Source organism: Triticum urartu, chromosome 6, assembly GCF_003073215.2.
Source record: "Triticum urartu cultivar G1812 chromosome 6, Tu2.1, whole genome shotgun sequence".
NCBI lineage: Eukaryota > Viridiplantae > Streptophyta > Magnoliopsida > Poales > Poaceae > Triticum > Triticum urartu.
Window position 1 is genome coordinate 13505476 of NC_053027.1, and position 21381 is coordinate 13526856.

The window sequence follows — 21381 nt, forward strand, 5'->3', positions numbered from 1 at the left end:
TTCCTTATATTGCATGGATCCGACTAAGTCTTCCATGTGTCTCTCATTTTTTGAAGCTCTCGCAGAGAAGAAATTAAGGTTTTCTTAGCATTTCAGCTTCATCTAGGAAAGTTATAATCATTGTATTAGAAAAAACACAAATGATCCTCTCACAATGATGGAAAATTAGTTGTGAACGATAACTTGTGATATCTAGAGATTTTTAATTTAAGTGCATGGTTGTCAATAGTGTTAAATGCATATACTTTGAGTGATGGAATAACATCCATGGTACAAACAAGAAAGTGGAAGGGGCGTGTCTCCACCTGACAACGCCCCAACTTCCTCTCAGGAGGCCCGCAATGGCGGGCCCCAACCACTAGTTTACACTAAAGGCATGTGCATTTCTCTTCTTTGTTGATGGCATGCAATGTAAGATTATGAAAAAGGTGTGACATTAATTGTGTTATCTACAAGGGGAATTATTCACATTAATTGTGCCTAGAATTGTGATCCTACTATTGGTCGACCTCCTCCAGTAGTAGACACGTGTCCCTGTGCTTCGGCTGACCACGTGCCCCTTCTCAAGAAATCTCACGAGGCATCCTATCTCCTTCCTTTCTTTTGCTCGTCTCTCTCTGTACATTCTAGGCACATGGAGCACCTACTAGCACTGAAGACCACCATCGCTTTTTCCGCTTACCATGTGAGCCACCCTCTGGTACACCCGAATAAGTTTTTCTACCGCTGGCGGGAGGTACTGGTGGAGAATCTACCACGAACGTTGATTTGAGATTGGTGTGGCTGGTAGACCCCACTGTGCTTTTGTTTTTCCTTTTTAGCAATACGAATCTTATACAAACACATATATAAGGTTGGACGGGGTCCACAACAGTACCTTTTGTCAGGTGGCAGGGTGATAGAGAGAGCGGATGAACGAGCTGCATGCACATACTAAATACTTGCACTTTATTTTCCATGCCACATAAAGGTTGATAACTTTTGAACCAAATATCCAGTTTTGAAAATATTTTTGAATTCAGCACGATAAGACCTTTAAAACAAGATCAATCTTGGGTGCACTTTGGCTAGTTTGAATTTACCGTTTCACTCATTTTAGAGAAAGCATTTCAGTCAATTTCACATTTCACTAGTTTTGAAAAACCTTCCAGTCAGTTTCACAATTCACTAGATTCAGAAAACACATTACAATCATTTACAAAATGATAGATTTCACTCATTTTAGAAAACACATTACACTCATTTACGAAAGATAGATTTCATTCAGAAAACACATTACACTCACTAAATTATGTTTCACTTGTTTAAAAAAACCTTGTCCACCCATTACAAAAGATATATTTCAAATCTAATTTCATTGCACGCTTGCGAAACTGATATTTCATTCATATAAAAATTGATTTCAATCATTTCACTAAATATATTTCACCACATTTCTTATAAAATAGGTTTATTTCACATATTTCTTACAAAATAGGTTTGTTCTTGCTATTTCTTTTGAAATAGGTTTCTTTTGAATATTTGTTTACACATCCTCGCAAATTTAATTTTTCAGTTTCAGTAAAATTATTTCACTAAAAACACATTAATTTCACTCATTCCAGAAAACACATTACACTCATTCAATTGAAATACTATATTTCACTCGTTTCAAAATATCTTTTTCACTCATTACAAAAGATATATTTCAAAACTAATTTCACTGTGCGCTTGCGAAACTGGTATTTCACTCATATAAAAATTGATTTCAATCATTTCAATAAACATATTTCACACGTTTAAAAATATTTCACTCAAAAATTCTATTGAAATACTATATTCCATCCATTACAAAACTAATTTCAAAATTATTTTAGCTCATTTCAAATTTCACTCAATACAAGTTTAGCTCATTTCAAAATAAATTCACTAAAATGGAAAACAAATTTCCCACACGAAATTAATAGATTGAACGAAATAAGTGAATTGGAACGTTGAAATTTAAACATGTTTCAAATATATCCAAGAATGATCTTGTTTTAAAGGTATTGACCCTGGGAGTTCAAATATAAAAAAAGCTTTAAAAATAAAACTATAGACTAAAAGATATGCGTGATTGAAATTGTCAAAGCGAAAACAAAATGCATGCGTGCTTCATAAGTACTTGTGTGTCAGCAAGAGATGGTCATGCATGCATGTGTCCTTCATCTGACATATGGTGGGTCCTAGTGCAGAAAATACACTGCATGCAAATCTAGAGAAATGAGTGAAATACATCTCCCATATATGAGTGCTTGAAGTGGTGTCATGAGCTTATTGGCTAGCTGGTTGCCGGTAGATCCCGGCACCGATAAAAAGAGCTTTGCGCTGGTACACCGCCGTGTCCCTTTACCTCTGGCAATGAAGCTGCAACCACCGCCGCCTCCTGTGCAACATCTGAAGTGTTGCAAAGGTCTACAACGAGCTAGGGGAGAACGAGGTGCGGGCATGGCGGTGTGCTGCTCCGGTGAGCTCACTGGCGGCGGTACGGCAGATCCCTCATATGCTAACTCCGCAACAACACCTTTGTTACAAAGGTTTCTGCAACAACACCTCTGTTGCGGAGATCGGAGAGGAAAAAGGTTAAGGAAAGAAAATGGACATGCCGACTTAGCAACAACAACTCTGTTACAAACGTTTCTGCAATAGCACCTCTGTTGCAGAGACCGGGGGAAAAAGGTTCAAAAAAAGTTTATGCAACAAGGCTCTTGTTGCAGAAGGCCAAACGCAACAAGCTCATCGTTGCAGATTTGCAACAAGGCAGTTGTTGCAGATAGATGAGACGCAACATAGCCATTGTTGCAGAGATCGAAGGAGAAAAAGATTGCAACAAGCTCGTTGTTGTAGAGAAACAAGTGCAACATTAAGCTTGTTGCAAGATCTAACAGTTAACTCTGCCTCCATCCGACGGTCTGGGAGACGGCAGATCTTTTTAGATTATCAATCGGTGGACGCGTAGTGCTAGACCTCTTTTTTTTGGGCGAATGTACAATGTTATACCAACGGAAACACTAACGCCCACACGTGTGGGCGTTAGCCAACTCACCCACATGCCTCCATCGTCGTCCAATTCCTTTTGCATGAATCTCGGCATGAAAAGGCTTTTTTCTGTGCCACGTAGGACAACTCATGTGTGTGGTGTGTGAGGGAGTTCGCCCGCATGCCGGTTTTCTCTTCGCGGCCAACGGTTCGCCAGTTGGGGCATGCGATGAAACTGCTCTCGCGCCCGCACGCCGCGCACCACTTCTGTTCCCCATCTACCACGACTGCCCATTCTCCCACTCTCCCACACCCAAGCTGTCATTTGCCATGTTTTTGAAGGGTACATGGCAACTACCCTATTTGTGATTGTAAGCAGATGGCAACTCTCTTTTACCCGAAACATGTTATTGTTGTCACGTCTGTTTGTAGCGCTACATGGCAACTGTCTAGTGTTAGTATGTGGCAACTTCTAAAGATACCACCGTCGCCCACATGCCCGTCTCCTCTCCCACACACCAAAAACTATCAGTTGCCATGTGTTTTTGCAGGGTACATGGCAACTGCCCTAGCGTGCTTGTAAGCAGATGACAACTCTTTTTTTACCCGAAACATGTTTTTTGTCATGTTTTTTAGCGCTACATGGCAACTGTCCAGTGTTAGTAGGTGGCAACTTCTAAAGTTTTTTAAATCTTGGTAACTGTAGTAGACCAGACCATACATGGAAACAGCTGTAGTTGCCCAAAAATGGCATCCGGCACTTGACCTAAGATGGCAACTGCAGTTGAGCAACCATGGCAATTGTAGTTGTCCGACATGGCAACTGTAGTTCAGCAACATGGCAACTGCAGTTCAGCAACATGGCAACATGGCAACTGAAGAGGGTCCGGACCATGGCAATCGCGGCGGGATGCGTGGTTACTGACACGCGGGGCATGTGGCTCGCAGGCGGGGAGGGGCGACAGCCGAGACGGGTCGTGCGGGCCGCGTGCTCGCTCACGCGGACGTGCTCATGCGGGGTGATCGCGCTGCACCGGACACTGCACCGGACGTGCGGGCCGTGGCTGCGTGCGTCCGGATACGGTCGTGCGGGCGGGGTCGTCTCCGTGCCACACAGGGCATGCGGCACAACCACCCGATACACCATACGTATGGCAGTTATCGGCGTCCTATACCAAAAGCATCTAAAAAAATAGCATCGAATCATTTGATAAATTTGGGCGTGATGGGTCTCATTCCCATTTTTCTTCTCAAATTGATTTGATTACGTTTTTGCCTGTACAAAGATAGATCGGTCCCGTCATGCCATGCACGCGGAGGATCGCAGCAGAGTTTCTGGTGCTACTTGACTATTCTATATCTATCTCTTCTACAACGTATTCGATCGATCTCCCTTCACCTGTAGAGGCTCGTCGCCGTCGTCGGCTGCGTAAACGTCTCCAGCCGGGGCTCCGTCAGGTCCACCTCCTCCTGCTCCGCCGACCGCCAGCTCCGGCCCATCATCACCGGCGTGCCGACGTTAACAACGACCTCTCCAGACACGATGTTGCCCTTGGCATTGCTATCGTTCCCTCCGTGCAGGTGATCGCGGCGACCGTCGCCGTCCTGCCACACCGAGCATTCCCGCGGCCTCTCGGCACGGAAGCCCGGGGCGAAGGCGCCGGCGGCGGCGGGCAGGTGGTGGCGGCGGCGCTTGTCGGTGAGGGGCGCGATGGTGGAGACGATCTGGACGACCTCGGTCATGGTGGGCCTGGCCTCGGGGTCCCACTGCAGGCACTCCCTGGCCAGGTGGGCCATGATCTGCATCTCCTCGGGCGGGAACGCGCCCTTCAGCGCCGGGTCCGGCAGCTCCGCGACCACCAGCCTACTGTCCCGCAGCCGCGACGTCGCCCACATCACCAAGCTCTCGTCCGTGCCCGCGCCGCCGCCCCTCTTGTGCACCGGTTGCCGGCCCGTGATGAGCTCCAGCACCACCACGCCGAAGCTGAACACGTCCGACTTGAGCGACGCCTTGCCGACGATGGCGTACTCGGGGGCGAAGTACCCGAAGGTGCCCAGCATGCGCGCCGGCGAGCTGGAGCAGCTCGCCACGCCGTCGTTCATCAGGCACTTGGCCATGCCCAGGTCCGTGATCCTGGCCCTGAACCGGTCGTCGAGCAGGATGTTGGTGGACTTGATGTCCCGGTGGAGGATGCGCGGCGCCGCCGCCTCGTGGAGGTACTCGAGGCCCCTCGCCGCGCCCAGCGCCACGCCGACGCGCGTCGCCCAGTCCATGGGCTTCCTGTTGAGGTCGTCCAGGCACTCCCGCAGGTTGCCATTGGTCATGCACTCGAACACCAGCAGCCGCTCCAGCTGCCGCCCCTGCCGCTCCGAGCAGTACCCCAGCAATGGCACCACGTGGCAGTGGTTCAGCCTCGACAGCAGCTCGATCTGTTCGTTCATGGAGGTAGAAGATGCAGATGCCAATCAATGGTGATGGATCATGGATGTTCTCTTTTTCAGACTTCAGACTTTTTTGAAAAAAGTTCATGGTTCAGACTTATTAACAGAGAAGCAATTCAGAGAAATGATAAAAGATGTTCTCCTTGCCTTTGATGACACTGAGCCCTGGTTTGTGTTTCAGTTGGGCCAGAGGAGAAGATCGGTGGCTAACGAGGTTTGACCTGCTGCTCCAGCTCACGTACTTGTCGAAAGAGTGCATCCGGGAACGCGGAGAGAGCGCGCCCTTGCGGCGAAAGTAGCACGCCATGGTGCACTCTTTGGCTCTCGCATGTATATACATCCTATATGGGGATTTTGTTTAAAAAAATTAAGCAAAAAGTCAAAATAGTTTAAAAATATTTTTAGATTAAACTTGACTTACTTACGCACTAGTATATAAATTTTCACAAAAAAGAAATCAACGTTGACTTCACAGCGAAAAAGACAAAATTTATTTGCTATTATAAGTCACTATTCATGCTATTTTGACCGAAAATTTGTCTTTTCTAAAAGAAGTCAAAAAGGAATTTTTTTTGAAACTTTTCTCAGTAGTACAATGGAAGGTCAAGTTTATTTTAAAAATATTTTCAGAAATTTTTGACTTTTTTTTGAATTGCTAATTTTTTTTCTATATAAGGTACATATGTTCCCGGGAACCAAACGTTCCCCTCCCATTGCAATGGCTGTCTTGCTAGAGAAATGCTTCCTCCCTTGTTCAGAGTTTCCTACAGTGTTAACATTTAGTATCTGAAGCATATATGAAGGATATATCTGAATCAGTAGAGAAGAATGGCATATACCGGATGTGCAGTTATGAAGTGAAGCAACTCCCGCTGTGCACCACAGCATGTTCTTCTTTCTGGAGGGCCTTGTCGCGAGTAAATAATACTATAAAACTACTATTTTACAGGATAGGGCTGCAAAAATCTACCGATTTTTAATTTTTCTTAAAAGACTACCAAACATGCGGTTGGCTGTTTCAAAAACCCTCAAATGAATGTCGTTTAAAAATTAAACCTGTTTATGATAGGTCGGGCCCGCATGTAAACAATCTGTCTGTTTAACCGTTAACTAACATATGAGGCCCGCCTGTCAGTGTCTCTCCCCATTTTCTTCTCCTCTCTCTCCCTACGCCAAAGCACACCAGAGACCATGGTCGCCGGCCACATGCCGGCCCACGCCACCGAGCGAAGCCATGTTCGTCGCCTCCTTTCGCACTGAGGCCGGCCATGCCGCCACCACCACCAAGCAGAGCCGCTAGAACGAGAACATCGACCCTGCCTCCGCGTCGAGGCCGGCCACGCCGCCACCACCTTCAGCTGGTTCCATTGGACGGAGCTGGTCGAGCTGCTCCACCCACCTCGAGCCAGTGCGAGGAAGAGGGAAGGGAGAGAGGCCGCGTGACGGGGAGCTCACGGCGGTTGCCGGCGCGGCTCGCCGGCTAGAGGAGGCGGTGGCCGGCAAGGAGCTCCGCCTGGACCCTCGCCCGCCTAGAGAAGCCCCGCCTACGCGCCCTTCCCCCTGGCCTGTGACCTGGCCTGCGACCTCGCTGAGCCGTTCCTTCCTTGACCCACGAACTGTCCGCCGGCAAGAGCTCCACACGACAGCTGATTGCCGGCGAGCATGGCTGCGGGCGCCTGCTCCTCTCGATCTGGAGCACAGCCACGGGAAGGATCCGATTGCCTTTTTAATTTGTTTGCAGGGACCTGATTGATTTTCTAAAATATTTACAGGGGCTGATTACTTTTTTAAAATTATTAGATTATGATGAAGAAACACAGACATGTGGTACCCACGTGTCAGTTAACGATCAAACAAACGGTCAAACAAACGGTTGGTTTAGGTGTGGGCCCGACCTGTCATAAATATGTTTGATTTTTAAACAACGGTCATTTGGGGTTTTTTTGCAACAGCCTATCGCCTGTTAGGTAGTTTTTTGAGAAAAATTAAAAACCAATAGTTTTTTGAAAGTCTAGTCTGTAAAGTAGTAGTTTTATGCTATTTATTTCTTTGTCGGAGCAGCACGAGCAGTTCCATGACCCTGCAGGGCCACTGTTTTCCTCTGCCACGACCCATAAGAATAAGTATTGAATTTCTCGTACCTTTAGGCAGTGGCATGAGGAAGAGCAACTGGATGACAGGTTGCTATTGGAGTTAGCTTCCCCAAATCGATGACAGCGCATACGTTGTTAGAATAAAACGCTATTGTAAGATCATAGATGACACATCAAGGTACTATATTTGTTGACGAGGTTTATCAATATGGCTACATCCCTGAGGCAATGACTATGGGCGCTCCTTCCCAAGATACCGTAACATCGGCCGCCCGGGCGCCAGCACAATTCGCCGGCTCCCCTGCATACCTAGTGCTATCAAGTTGTCATGGGTTATAACGTGCGGTTTGTGCTGCCCCTCGATATATAAGAAATCTAGGATATAACGTGTCCGACTCCTACACGATTCGTATTTATTCACACCAATTACAACTCCAAGTCCACGTAACTCCTTGTGTACATAATATTCGACACAAAGACAACATATGCACGTCCAGCTTGTCGGTCCATTCCCCCCTCCGGTAGTTGTTGGGAAACATACCATGCAATTTCAAAAAAAATCGTACGCTCAAGCAATATCTATCTACGAGATGCATAGCAACGAGAGGGGGAGAGTGTGTCCACGTACCCTCATAAACCGAAAGCGGAAGCATTTGAGAACACAGTTGATGTAGTCGAACTTCCTCTCGTTCCGACCAATCAAGCTCGGCACCTCTGAGTTCTGCACACGTTCAGCTCAATTACGTCCCTCGAACTCTTGATCCACCAAAGTGTCGAGGGAGTAGATGAGTTCCGTTAGCACGACGGTGTGATGACGGTGATGGTGAAGTGATCCACGCAAGGCTTCGCCTAAGCACTACGAGAATATGACCGGAGGCGTAAACCGTGGAGGGGGCACCACACACGACTAACAATTGTTGGTGTGTGTTCTAGCGGTGCCCCCCTTCATATACAGAGGTTGGAGAGGAGGAGGAGAGGCAGCCAAGGGGGAGCCCTCCCAATTCGGCCTCCCCCCTTTCCTATTCCTATTCGGAGTAGGAAGGGAAGAGGGGGAAGGGGGAATCCTATTCCTTTTTCCTTTCCTCCTTCCCCTTTTCTTCTCCAATTTGGCCAGCCCATCGGGGGGGGGGGGGGGGGGCACCAGCCCCTTTGTGGCTGGTGTGTTTCCCCTCTTGGCCCATAAGGCCCATATCTTTTGCCGGGGCTGACCGGAACCCCTTACTTGGCACTTTATTGAAACAAAACCTATAAAACATGATTACTACAGTAGCTTAATCATGTAAACACACAAAAACAGTAAGGGTAAATATTGGGTTGTCTCCCAACAAGCGATTTTCTTTAATGCCTTTTAGCTAGGCATGATGATTTCAATGATGCTCACATAAAAGATAAGAATTGAAACATAAAGAGAGCATCATGAAGAATATGACTAGCACATCTAAATCTAACCCACTTCCCATGCCTAGGGATTTTTTGAGCACATAATTTATAGGAACAAGAATCAACTAGCATAGGAAAGCAAAACAAGTATAACTTCAAAAATTTAAGCACATAGGGAGGAAACTTGATATTATTGCAACTTCTACAAGCATATATTCCTCCCTCATAATAATTTTCAGCAGAATCATGAATGAATTCAACAATATAACCATCACATAAATCATTCTTTTCATGATCTACAAGCATAGAGATTTTTCTACTCTCTACATAAGCAAAATTCTTCTCATTCGGAATAGCGGGATCACTAGTTCCTAAAGTTGATACTCTTCCAAACCTGCTTTAGATGATAGTATTATTTATACTCTAAAAGATATAGGTGAAGTTCATGGAGAATTCTATAATTAATATAAAATAACCGATATCCAAGCTCAAAATATATAAGTGAAGCACATGAAGCATTCTATAAAACCATACTCAAAATATTTAAGTGAAGCGCAAAGAGCATTCTATAAGGTCATACTCAAAAGATATAAGTGAAGCACATGGATCATTCTATAAATCGATGAAGATATATCTCATACTAGCATGGTTCTTAAAGAGAAAGAAAAACACAAAGGACACAAATCATGTGAACGAAACAAAAAAACGAGGTATACCGATATTTGTTGAAGAAGAAAGATGGGATGCCAACCGGGGCATCCCCAAGCTTAGATGCTTGATTATCCTTTGAAATATTTACTTGGGGTGCCTTGGGCATCCCCAAGCTTCAACTCTTGCCCCTCTTTATTCTTCTCACATCGGTAACTCCTCGTTCTTCGAACACTTCATCCACAAAAACTTAACAAAAAGTTTGTGAGACCCGTTAGTGTAATAAAGCAAACTACCACTTTAAGGTACTGTAATGAAATCATTCTTTATTTATTTTGGTGTTAAACCTACTGTATTCCAACTTCTCTATGGTTCATACCCCCCGATGCTAGCCATAGATTCATCAAAATAAGCAAACAACACGCGAAAAGCAGAATCTGTCAAAAACAGGACAGTCTGTAGTAATCTGGAAGTTTACTAAATTTCTGTAACTCCAAAAATTATGAAATACATTTGAAAATTTGCACAATTTGTACAGAAGTAATGTGCAAATATATATATATATATATATATATAGAGATATATATATATATATATATAGAGAGAGAGAGAGAGAGAGAGACACATATATTTGATGTTGTAAATATTAGTACATTTATATATATATTTGGTCAAACTTGAGTTTTTTAACTTAACTAGGAAAAAGTTAGAACCTCAAGTATTTTTAGAATGAAGGTAGTATGTATATTAAATAAACACATGATACCGTTTTGCTGGAAATCTTACCATCAAATGTACATTATGTTTCTTTGTATTCTCTTTCTTTTACCACCTTGGCTCTATTAAATTACGTTACATGTTCATGGAACACTGATGGAATATTCATCTTCGTAATAGCTTGTTCTTTTTTACCGGATGAGACAGATGGTGAAGGGGAGGACCAGTGGATGTGCTATTTTGTGATTTCTGGGATTTTGTTTGGTTCCTGGATATGGTTTTGGATGCTCTTTACAATTGAGACCTGTAGATGTGCTTTTCTCTTATTTGTCGATGGCATGCAATGTAAGATGATGAAGAAGTTGTGACATTGGTTGTGTTCTCTACTTTGTAATACCAATAGAAAAATGCATGTAGGAAAATTCGTTTACTTTGTTATGCAACAGACAAAAAAACTCCAAAAGACCATACATTCTATCTTAAAAAATCTTAAATAGTCATTAAGATTGTACAATATCTTCTATACAATCCTTTTGAACATAAGCTTGAACCCGTGCTTCACTTCTCACTATGATTGTGTAGTTTTCTGGAAAAAAGATGCATCAGTGCACCGTGCACCCGGGCAAACTGCCAAGTTTCAGAAAGTTTCAAACATTGTGGCTTGAGAATAGCCTAGCTAGCTAAGTGGTTCACACATTTGTGAGACTAGATTTTCTATTGATTGATATATCATTGAATGTATGGAAAACATTGTACGCCCTCCGTTCCAACTTACTTGAAGTTATGGCCAATTTTAACACGGTCCCTCTTATCTCCTCTTTTCACATGAGAGGTAAGAAGGTAAGAGTTATGACATGAATCAAACTTCATTAAGTTTGACTGAGTGTACAGAAACATATATTAACATCTACAACACCAAATTAGTTTCATTACATTCCACGCAATATATGTATTTGATATTGTAATATTAGTATATCTTTATATATATTTGGTCAAACCTTGAGGAAGTTAAACTTAATTAGGACAAAATTAGAACTTTAGGTATTTTCAGAATGAAGGTAGTATGTCTTGAATAAACACGTGATACAATTTTGTTGGAAATTTTACCATCAAATGTGCATTATATTTCTTTGTATTCTCTTTCTTTTACCACCTTAGCTCTATTAAATTACGTTACATGTTCATGGCACATGGATGGAATATTCATCCTAGTCATAGCTTGTTCTTTTTACACCTTCATATTGGTTTGAATTGACCTATATTTTGATAGAATGGAAATAAAATTGAATAAATGAATTTATTTAATTTTAATTAATTTATGTTTCACATTTACATCTTAGGTTCATATAAAATGTAATTATTTACTTCTATTTTAAATGAATGGAAATAAAATTGAATAAATAAATTTAATTTAATTTATGACTAATTTCTATTCCATATTTCAGACTTAGGTTCATATAGAAATATAATTATGTACTTCTATTTTGATTAGATGAAATTTAATTGAATAAATAAGTTTTATTTAATTTAAGTTTAACTTCTATTCCCGATTTCAGTATTAGGTTCATATAAAAATATAATTATATACTTCTATTTTGATTGAATGAACATAAATTGAATGATTAAATTTAATTTAATTTATGTTTAATTTCTATTCCACATTTTTGTCTTAGGTTCATATATAAAAATTATGTACTTATATTTTGATTGAATGGAAATAAAATTGAATAAAAAATATTATGTAATTTTTGATTAATTTCTGTTCCAAATTTCATTCTCGTGTTCATAAAAATAATATAATTATGTACTTCTATTTTCATTTTATTACGCAGTTTAGCTACTTATGGATTTCATGTTAGGAATACCAAAATCCAATCATGTTTGACCTTCAATTGGAAATTTATAGATGGTTGTTGTATCTTATTGGTTTCAAAAAGTTTTTTTTGCGGAAGGTTTCAAAAATAGATTTAGATCTCTATAAAACTAATAAAGATGTATCGGTCGTAGATTTGTATGCAGAGCTGGATTTTTTTACATAGTACAAACACAAACACATCATTTTGAAATTGACGAGTTACAAGAGGCGCCTCCATAGTCGACGGGACGTTTCCTCTCACTGAATGAATATTATAGGATACCCGAAATAAATCCAGGAAAATGCGAGCACCAATGTCAAGTCTAGGACTTGAACCATGGTGGGCTTGTTCCACCACCAAAAAGCAAACCATCTAAGCAAGGCTAAGTTTGCAAGCTAGATTGTTGTATACCGTTAACAGTTGGATTCACCATAAACGACATTGAGGTGAACGTCTTTCCGGTGTCTTTCATGTTATTCTGCTACTCCTCTTGTGCTTGAAAAGAAAGCGTAAAAGTTTTGTTTGAAGTCAAATGATGCAAAGCTTGACCAGGTTTGTAGGAAAAAAATGAAGAACCACAAATATCAAATTAGGATCATTATATCAGGAATAAATATATTTCCATATTATATTTACTTAGTTTTGTAGTTGTTGATAGTTTTCTTGACAAACTTGGTCAAACTATGCACTTTTTTTAGGGAGCAAACTATGCACCGTTTGACTTGGACAAAATTTATAGGCCTTGTTTACCGAAAAAGGCTTCCGTCCCGCTTTACAAAGAAAGCAATCCACCAAAGTAGAATGTCCAACATCAGTGAAAATACAAACGCACCCACACATGCCGCAAGCAAAGTAGCACGCCGCACGCACGCAAAGTAGCACAACACATGGTTCAGTCGAAACCTGGGCGTGGCGGAGTTTAGCAGGCCCAAGAATATCATAATTCGGCAAATGGATGAGAAGAAGGAGGAGGAGGAGAAGAAGAAGCCGACATTTCTCGTTGCCCACGACAGTGATGACGCGGTGATGGCGAGGTTTGTGCCGGAGCATCCGGAGTATGTCTAGGCTGAGTGCTAGTTCTTTTGGAAGTGTGGGGCCCAACGAAAGAAGAAGGCAGTGAAGGAGGACGAGGCCGGCCCCTCGTCGGTGATCCCCATCAAGTCTGACTCCTCGGGTTGGGATGACTCGGAGGATGACCACGAGTGTGAAGACCCAACCAAAGGACGAGTATTGGGAGCAGTTGAACAACGACGATCAGTTGTTTTATGTTTGATGTAGTTCAAGTGGACTTGGAGTATGGGTAGCCTAGTGGACTGAGACTGGAACCACTTAGTAGTAGCACTGGGTGGACGGCCAGCGCTACTGCTACGGAGATACCAGTAGCGCGGGTTCGTGACAAGCACTGCTGCTATATAGTAGGAGCGCTGCCTCTCCACCCCACGCTACTGCTAAGGTTCTACCTATAAGCTTTCTCCTAGTAGTGCAGTGACATCCCGCACTAGCTCTGCACGCTCCTTCACGTCAGCATACTCGACCTGTCAAACAACCGGCTTACCAGGAACCTAAAGCCAGGCAAGCGCATCTTATCTAAAAAAAGAAGGTTAAGCTTTGACTAGGAAACAAAAATGAGACAATGAAAGAATTTATTTGTACATGGAGAGAAAATAAGAGAATGTACAATGGGACCAGGAGGTGCACTTTCTCTTCAGAAGCTGCTTGCCTACGTCCACTTAGCCAAAGGATCCTCCTAACTAGCGAACGATTCTTCAGGATAGGTGACACATGCAAACAATTTGATTGCATTTTTAGTTCTGATGAAGTGGGGAGAGATGATATTTTCTTCAGAAGGCATGCCAGTTCTTCCTGAGAAGGCAATTTTCATTCGAACACTATCATTGTTTGATCCCGTTTTACAACTAAAGCTGCCAGCAAAGATGGTTCGTTTGTCACCCCCTCTCAGGAAACGTTCGTCGGGTACAATTAACAATTACCATAGCCAAATGCATTCATGCACGACGCATGTGAAGCTGGCGCGAGCAAATTAAGCACGGAGGTACCCAAATGCATTCATGCGCGACGGCCCCAATAAAAAGCCGTCGGCATATTAGGTAATTTATGTAGTGGATGTTAGAGATGTATTTGGTAGTTATAGATAGATTAGAAAATAATTCTTCTCATCTTATCTCTAGGAGCCTTTTTGCCCTCCAAGTCTTGTGCCTCTATATATACTCGCATTATGTCAATTATCTCCTCTCTAATCCTCTTACAGTCTTGTGTTAACTTCCTTGTGGAAGCGCATGCACCATGGTCTGACCTCGCTCGGAGAAAGAAAATTCGATTCTCGCGATGCACGACTCGATCAGGAGAGGATGTTCGGAATATTCCCTAAAACCATTACAGTCAACTATACATGGCTTTATTCTTCTGCACCGTTAACACTTGGATTCACCATAAGACGGCAAGCAATTTCAAATTGGTTTATCAACTATACAGAATTGTGTTGTCACTGAAAAAAAAACTTGTATTCAGCATGAACGGGCCGGCCGGATCAGAGCCGAGCATCTTGCCGTGTGTCTTCGACGTAATCTCATACCTACCTCGTAAGGTGATATACACAACTACCTCCGTCTCGGTGAATAAGTCATTCGCATAGTTCTAGGTCGACGATTTAACTATCTAAATATATATTATATGTGACAAAAATATATGTTTAGAAACTACATCCATGTAGAAATCTAGTGATATATTTTTATGACATATAACACATATTTAATTGCTCAAATCGATGACCTAGAACTACGTGAATGACTAATTCACCTAGACGGACGTAGTACTTCGAACAACCGTTAGGTTATGTTCAGTTAACGGTCCATATCAGTTTAGGTGCACCTTGAAATTATCAGCTGGATACTGTTCGAGTAGATATGGGCAACATCGACATGTGGTTAAATAGTTCTGTAACCATATTTTATATTTTCTTTCGTATCAAACTACCCTTTAAGTTTGTTTGAGACTAGGTTGTTAAAGAAGTTGAGCACAACGTACTTAGTCTAAGACTAGGCTTTCTAAACATTCATTTGATTGGACATTATTGGACCCGGTGTATGTGTGTGCGTTGCTTGATTGGTGCTCTTCGCCGGCGCTATTCGTCACGGTGTGTGCCGGCCGGCGGTATGCACACAGATGACGAGGGCCAGCCGGCCAGGACACTCGGACACTGCTCTAAATAACTCGGGTACGGTGCAGACCATAGAGCGTATGATTTTCTGCCGCACGAAACGGAGCGCCAGCCGATCCATCCATATATATGTGTGTGCGTGTGATCTTCTGTGGATTGGATTTTCCCTACTCAACCATCGCGCTCAGGGTTGGGGCCATGAGGGGACCAACCCAAGCGCATCTCGCCGGCACTGTCGCGCTCTTCCTGCTACTGGCGGCCGCCATGCCCGCGACGACGGTTGCCGTGGTGACCTCGGAGGCCGATGCCCTTCTAGCATGGAAGGCCAGCCTCGTCGACGCGACCGCGCTATCTAACTGGACCCGGGCCACGCCGGTCTGTGGTTGGGTAGGCGTGTTCTGCAACATCAACGGCGGGATCAGGAGGCTAAACCTCCCGCGATTCGGTCTCTCGGGCGAGCTCGACATGCTCGACACCGCAGCGCTTCCGGAGCTTGCCTCTCTTAACCTTTGGAGGAACAACCTTGGAGGCCCAATCCCGGCCAGCATATCGTGGCTGCGCTCCCTCCAAGTACTCGACCTCAGCGGCAACAGGTTCAACGGTTCCATCCCGCCGCAGATTGGTGACATGCCCAGCCTCGCCGCCCTCTCTCTCTATGAGAACAATCTCATTGGTGAGATCCCACGCCAGCTCTGCAACCTTCTCTCCATCGGATTGCTGGACATGTCCAACAACCGTCTCACCGGGGAGCTCCCGAACTGCTGGTGCAACCTCCAGTCTCTGTATTACCTGCGCCTGTCGCACAATCGGCTCACCGGGAAGCTCTCGGACTGCTGGTGGAACCTGCAGGCTCTGGTGTCCATGGTCCTGTCCAACAACTACTTCTCAGGTGAAATCCCGACCCCTAAGGCAACCCACAACTGCTCTCTCAAGAAACTATATCTTGCCAGAAATGCCTTTACTGGAGCCCTCCCACTCCTAGAGGGTTGCGACAAGCTCGTTATCCTCGACCTCAGCAGCAATATGTTTAACAACACCATTCCGCCGCAGCTTAGTGGCATGCGCAGCCTCACCGACCTCCGGCTCTACAATAACAACCTCGTCGGCAACATCCCGCACCAGCTCTGCAGGCACCTCTCCATCCAGACACTGGACCTGTCAAATAACCAGCTCACCGGGGATCTCCCGGACTGCTGGTGCAACTTCAAGGCTCTGATGTTCATGGACCTATCGAACAACCGTCTCACGGGGAAGCTCCCGGACTGCTGGTGGAACCTGGAGGCTCTGATTTTCATGGATCTATCCAACAACTCCTTCTCAAGTAAAATCCCCGCAGCTGTGGCAAGCCACAACTGCTATCTTAGGTCTCTTTACCTTGCCGGAAATGGCTTCATTGGTGCCTTCCCGCCTGTTCTAGAGGGCTGCAACTCGCTGGACACCTTGGACATGGGGAATAACAAGTTCTTTGGTGTTGTCCCTCCATGGATCGGGACTCACATCCCATTGTTGAGAATCCTTAGCCTCAAATCAAACAATTTCACTGGAGAAATTCCTCTGGAGTTATCACGCCTTTCAGAGCTTCAGCTGCTGGACATTTCAAACAATAGCTTGACCGGCTCGATTCCGCTAGCCTTCGGCAGCTTGACCTCCATGAAGCATCCACAAAATCTATCGACTACGGAACTGTCCAACGAGTGGAAATACTATGATAGAATCGACATAATCTGGAAGGGCCATGAGCAGAAATTTGGAAAAGCGATCCAGTTATTAACCGGTATTGATTTGTCGGGCAATTTGTTGTCTCGGTGCATTCCTGAAGAGCTAGCCAACCTTCAGGGCATCCAATTTCTAAATCTGTCGAGAAACCATCTATCATGTAGCATTCCTGAAAACATTGGTAGTTTGACTTTTCTCGAGTCCCTTGATCTATCATCTAATGGACTTACAGGAGCCATTCCGTCGAGCATCTCGAGCATACCGTGGCTCACCACGTTGAATGTCTCGAACAATCTTTTATCGGGCAAGATACCCACCGGGAATCAGCTTCGGACCCTGACTGACCCATCAATTTACTCCAACAATTCTGGGCTCTGTGGATTTCCTCTAAATATTTCATGTACGAATACTTCGCTTGCACCGGATGAGAGAAATGGTGAAGAGGAGGACCACTGGATGTACTATTGTGTGATTGCTGGGATTGTGTCTGGTCTCTGGTTGTGGTTTGGGATGCTCTTTACAGTTAAGTCCTGGAGATGTGGTTTTCTTTCCTTTGTTGATGGCATGCAATGTAAAATTATGAAAAAGATGTGACATTAGCTGTGTTATCTGCAATGCTGTACCTCTTTCATTTTTGTTGGCGAATGTACAATGTTATACCAATGTACTAGCATCGAATCGTTTGGTAAATTTGGTCGCAATGCATCTCACTCACATTTTTCTTCTCAAATTGATTTGCAATGCATCTCACTCACATTTTTCTTCTCTGGCTCTACTTGACTATTCTATCAATCTCTTCTACGACGTATTCGATTCATCTCACGTTCACCTGAAGGGCTGGCTGTCGTCGTCGGCTTCGTGAACGTCTCCAGCCGCGGCTCCATCAGGTCCACCTCCTCCTGCTCCGCCGACCGCCAGCTCCGCCCCATCGTCGTCATCATCGTCACTGGCATCCCGACGTTAACCGTGACCTCTCCAGACAAGACGGCGCCCTTGGCGTTGCTGTCGTTCCTTCCGTGCAGGTGATCGCGGCGACGGCCGTCGTCGTCACCATCCTGCCACACCGAGCATTCCCGCGGCCTCTCGGTTTGGAAGCCCGGGGCGAAGGCAACGGCGGCGGCGGGCAGGTGGTGCCGGCAGCGCTTGTCAGCGAGGGGCGCGATGGTGGAGAGGATCTGGACGACCTCAGTCATGGTGAGCCTGGCCTCGGGGTCCCACTGCAGGCACTTCCTGGCCAGGTGGGCCATGATCTGCATCTCCTCGGGCGGGAACACGCCCTTCAGCGCCGGGTCTGGACCTCAGCGGCAACAGGTTCAACGGCTCCATCCCGCCACAGCTTGGTGGCATGCCCAGCCTCGCCGCCCTATCTCTCTACGAGAACAACCTCATTGGTAAGATCCCGCGCCAGCTATGCAACCTTCTCTCCATCCAGTCACTGGACATGTCCAACAACCGACTCATCGGGGAGCTTTCGAACTGCTGGTGCAACCTCCAGTATTTGCGGTACATGAGCCTGTCGGACAATTGGCTCACCGGGCAGCTCCCGGACTGCTGGTGGAACCTCCAGGCTCTGGAGTCTGTGTTACTGTCCAACAACTTCTTCTCAGGTGAAATCCCGGCGGCTAAGGCAAGCCACAACTGCTCTCTCATATCACTATATCTTGCCGAAAATGCCTTTTTCGGAGCCCTCCCACTCCTAGAGCGCTGCGACTCGCTCGCTATCCTCGACCTCAGCAGCAATATGTTTAACAACACCATTCCGCCGCAGCTCAGTGGCATGGGCAGCCTCACCGACCTCCGGCTCTACAATAACAACCTCGTAGGCAACATCCCGCACCAGCTCTGCAGGCACCTCTCCATCCAGATACTGGACCTGTCAAATAACCGGCTCACCGGGGATCTCCCGGACTGCTGGTGCAACTTCCAGGCTATGATGTTCATGGACCTATCAGACAACCGTCTCACCGGCAAGCTCCCGGACTGCTGGTGGAACCTGGAGGCTCTGTTTTTCATGGATCTATCCAACAACTCCTTCTCAAGTAAAATCCCCGCAGTTGTGGCAAGCCACAACTGCTCTCTTAGGTCTCTTTACCTTGCCGGAAATGGCTTCATTGGTGCCTTCCCACCGGTCCTGGAGGGCTGCAACTCGTTGTCCACCCTAGACATGGGGAATAACTAGTTCTTTGGTGTTATCCCTCCATGGATCGGGAGTCACATCCCATTGTTGAGAATCCTTAGCCTGAAATCAAACAATTTCACTCGAGAAATTCCTCTAGAGTTATCACGCCTTTCGCAACTTCAGCTGCTCGACATGGCAAACAATAGCTTGACCGGCTCGATTCCGGTAGCCTTCGGCAGCTTGACCTCCATGATGCATCCACAAAATCTATCGACTAAGAAACCGTCTAACAAGTGGTATTACTATGATAGAATCGACATAATTTGGAAGGGCCAGTACAAGATATTTAGAAAAGATATCCAATTATTAGCCGGTATCGATTTGTCGGGCAATTTGTTGTCTCGGTGCATTCCTGAAGAGCTAACCAACCTTCAGGGCCTCCTATTTCTAAACCTATCAAGAAACCATCTGTCATGTAGCATTCCTAAAAACATTGGTAGTTTGACTTTTCTCGAATCCCTCGATCTATCATCTAATGAACTTACATGAGACATTCCGCCGAGCATCTCGAGCTTGTCGTGGCTCGCCGCGTTGAATGTCTCGAACAATCTTTTGTCGGGCAAGATACCCACCGGGAATCAGCTTCAGACGCTGACTGACCCATCAATTTACTCCAACAATTCTGGGCTCTGTGGATTTCCTCTAAACATTTCGTGTGCCAATACTTCGCTTGCACCGGATCAGAGAAATGGTGAAGAGGAGGACCACTGGATGTACTACTGTGTGATTGCTGGGATTGTGTCTGGTCTTTGGTTGTGGTTTGGGATGCTCTTTACAGTTAAGTCTTGGAGATGTTTTTTTCTTTCCTTTGTTGATGGCATGCAATGTAAAATTAGGAAAAGTTGAGGCATTAGATGTGTTATCTGCAATGTTGTACGTACCTCTTTCTTTCTTTCTTTCTGGCAAATGTTATACCAGTTAATACCATCGAATCCCTTGGTAAATTTGGTCGCAATGCGTCTCACTCCCATTTTTCTTCTCAAATTGAGTTGATTACATTTTTGCCTGTACAAAGATAGATCGATCCCACCATGGCGCCATGCCATGCATGCACGTGGAGGATCGCACGTACAGGCTGACTACTACCGCCGTGAGAACTCGGTGACATCTATCATCGGCAGATGGCGTAACGCAATCCTGACTTGGAATCCATTATCAGCCTTAATTCAGCTCCGTTTGTCATTACCTATGTACTTCAAGTGCTGGTAGTGCAGAATGTGTAAGCTGTCAAGTGTAATATTTGTGCTTCAGAATCTGTGTTTTGTACATGTTATGAAAATGTCAAGTGTTCATGTTATGAAACTGTCAAGTGTTCAGCAAATTAAGTATTGGTAGTGCAGAATATGTAAGCTGTCAAGTGCAATGTCTGTACATGTTATTAAATTGACTTCTATGTTTTAGCAGTCAAGTGCAAGATCGTACATATATTGAGCTGTACATGTATGGGTGGGGAACTGATATAGAACCATAGGCTAAAACCATAGTTCCTAGAATGGGTTAGTTTGGTTTTGGGGAATTTGTCATGTGGTTTAGTTTGGGCTGGGTGCCAATGCCAATTACGGGGGGTTAGTTTGGTTCAGTTTCCAAAACGTCATCACGTGAGTTCAGTTCAGGTTTGGTTTGGTTACCCACCCATTCTCAGATTTAACTGGTCTAAAAAACCAATGTTATATATTTAAGAATATTGTTGGATGTTTCTTGGTGGAAAGATTAATGTGGAGTCTATTTTTCAACATAATATTGTGTAGTGTCATTGAATTATATCAAACATATACAGTATATTACTATATTTGACAGCTTTTGTGAGTAAGTTTACTTGATTTGAACCATCTCAAACCACAAGCTAGACATATGAGTCCGAAATTATAAATGTTTATTAATAAAGATAAATCAAAACAAAAAAAATTGTAAACAAAAACCCTACCTTGATTATTATAAGAGTTTATAGACAAGAGAACTTACAATGACACATGACGGCAAGCTCTAAAATAATAGCTTTCACAATTCTAAAACTATAGAAAATACAAAATGTGAACTTAATTAATTTCTGTATTTTAAAATATAACTAAAATACGGACGTAGACAGTTTAAAACAAATATGGAAAAAAATATGTCTCCCATGTGAATAGAAATTTGTGTTGAGACAATTACATTACAAACTCGACCAAAAATAGC

The 21381-nt window shown here is 44.3% G+C and overlaps 2 protein-coding genes and 1 pseudogene across 2 annotated transcripts; 2 read left to right on the forward strand and 1 right to left on the reverse strand.

Moving 5' to 3' along the window:
* Window positions 1-4392: 4392 nt before the first annotated feature.
* On the reverse strand, window positions 4393-7661 carry LOC125516378 (receptor-like serine/threonine-protein kinase NCRK). The gene is given in 7 exon segments (XM_048681849.1): window positions 4393-5427; window positions 5597-5780; window positions 5861-5867; window positions 6120-6210; window positions 6277-6292; window positions 6294-6354; window positions 7493-7661. Coding segments are annotated over 7 exon segments (1563 nt in total).
* Window positions 7662-15509: 7848 nt separating this feature from the next.
* On the forward strand, window positions 15510-17621 carry LOC125512648 (probable leucine-rich repeat receptor-like protein kinase At1g35710). The gene has a single exon (XM_048677746.1). It carries the CDS (start codon window positions 15510-15512, stop codon window positions 17619-17621), a length of 2112 nt encoding a protein of 703 aa, XP_048533703.1.
* Window positions 17622-18218: 597 nt separating this feature from the next.
* On the forward strand, window positions 18219-20052 carry LOC125516379 (annotated as a pseudogene).
* The last annotated feature ends 1329 nt before the right edge of the window (window positions 20053-21381 follow it).

Excerpts from the sequence above, each read along its gene's own strand:
- LOC125512648 (XM_048677746.1), top strand. The coding sequence starts at position 15,510 with ATGAGGGGACCAACCCAAGCGCATCTCGCCGGCACTGTCGCGCTCTTC.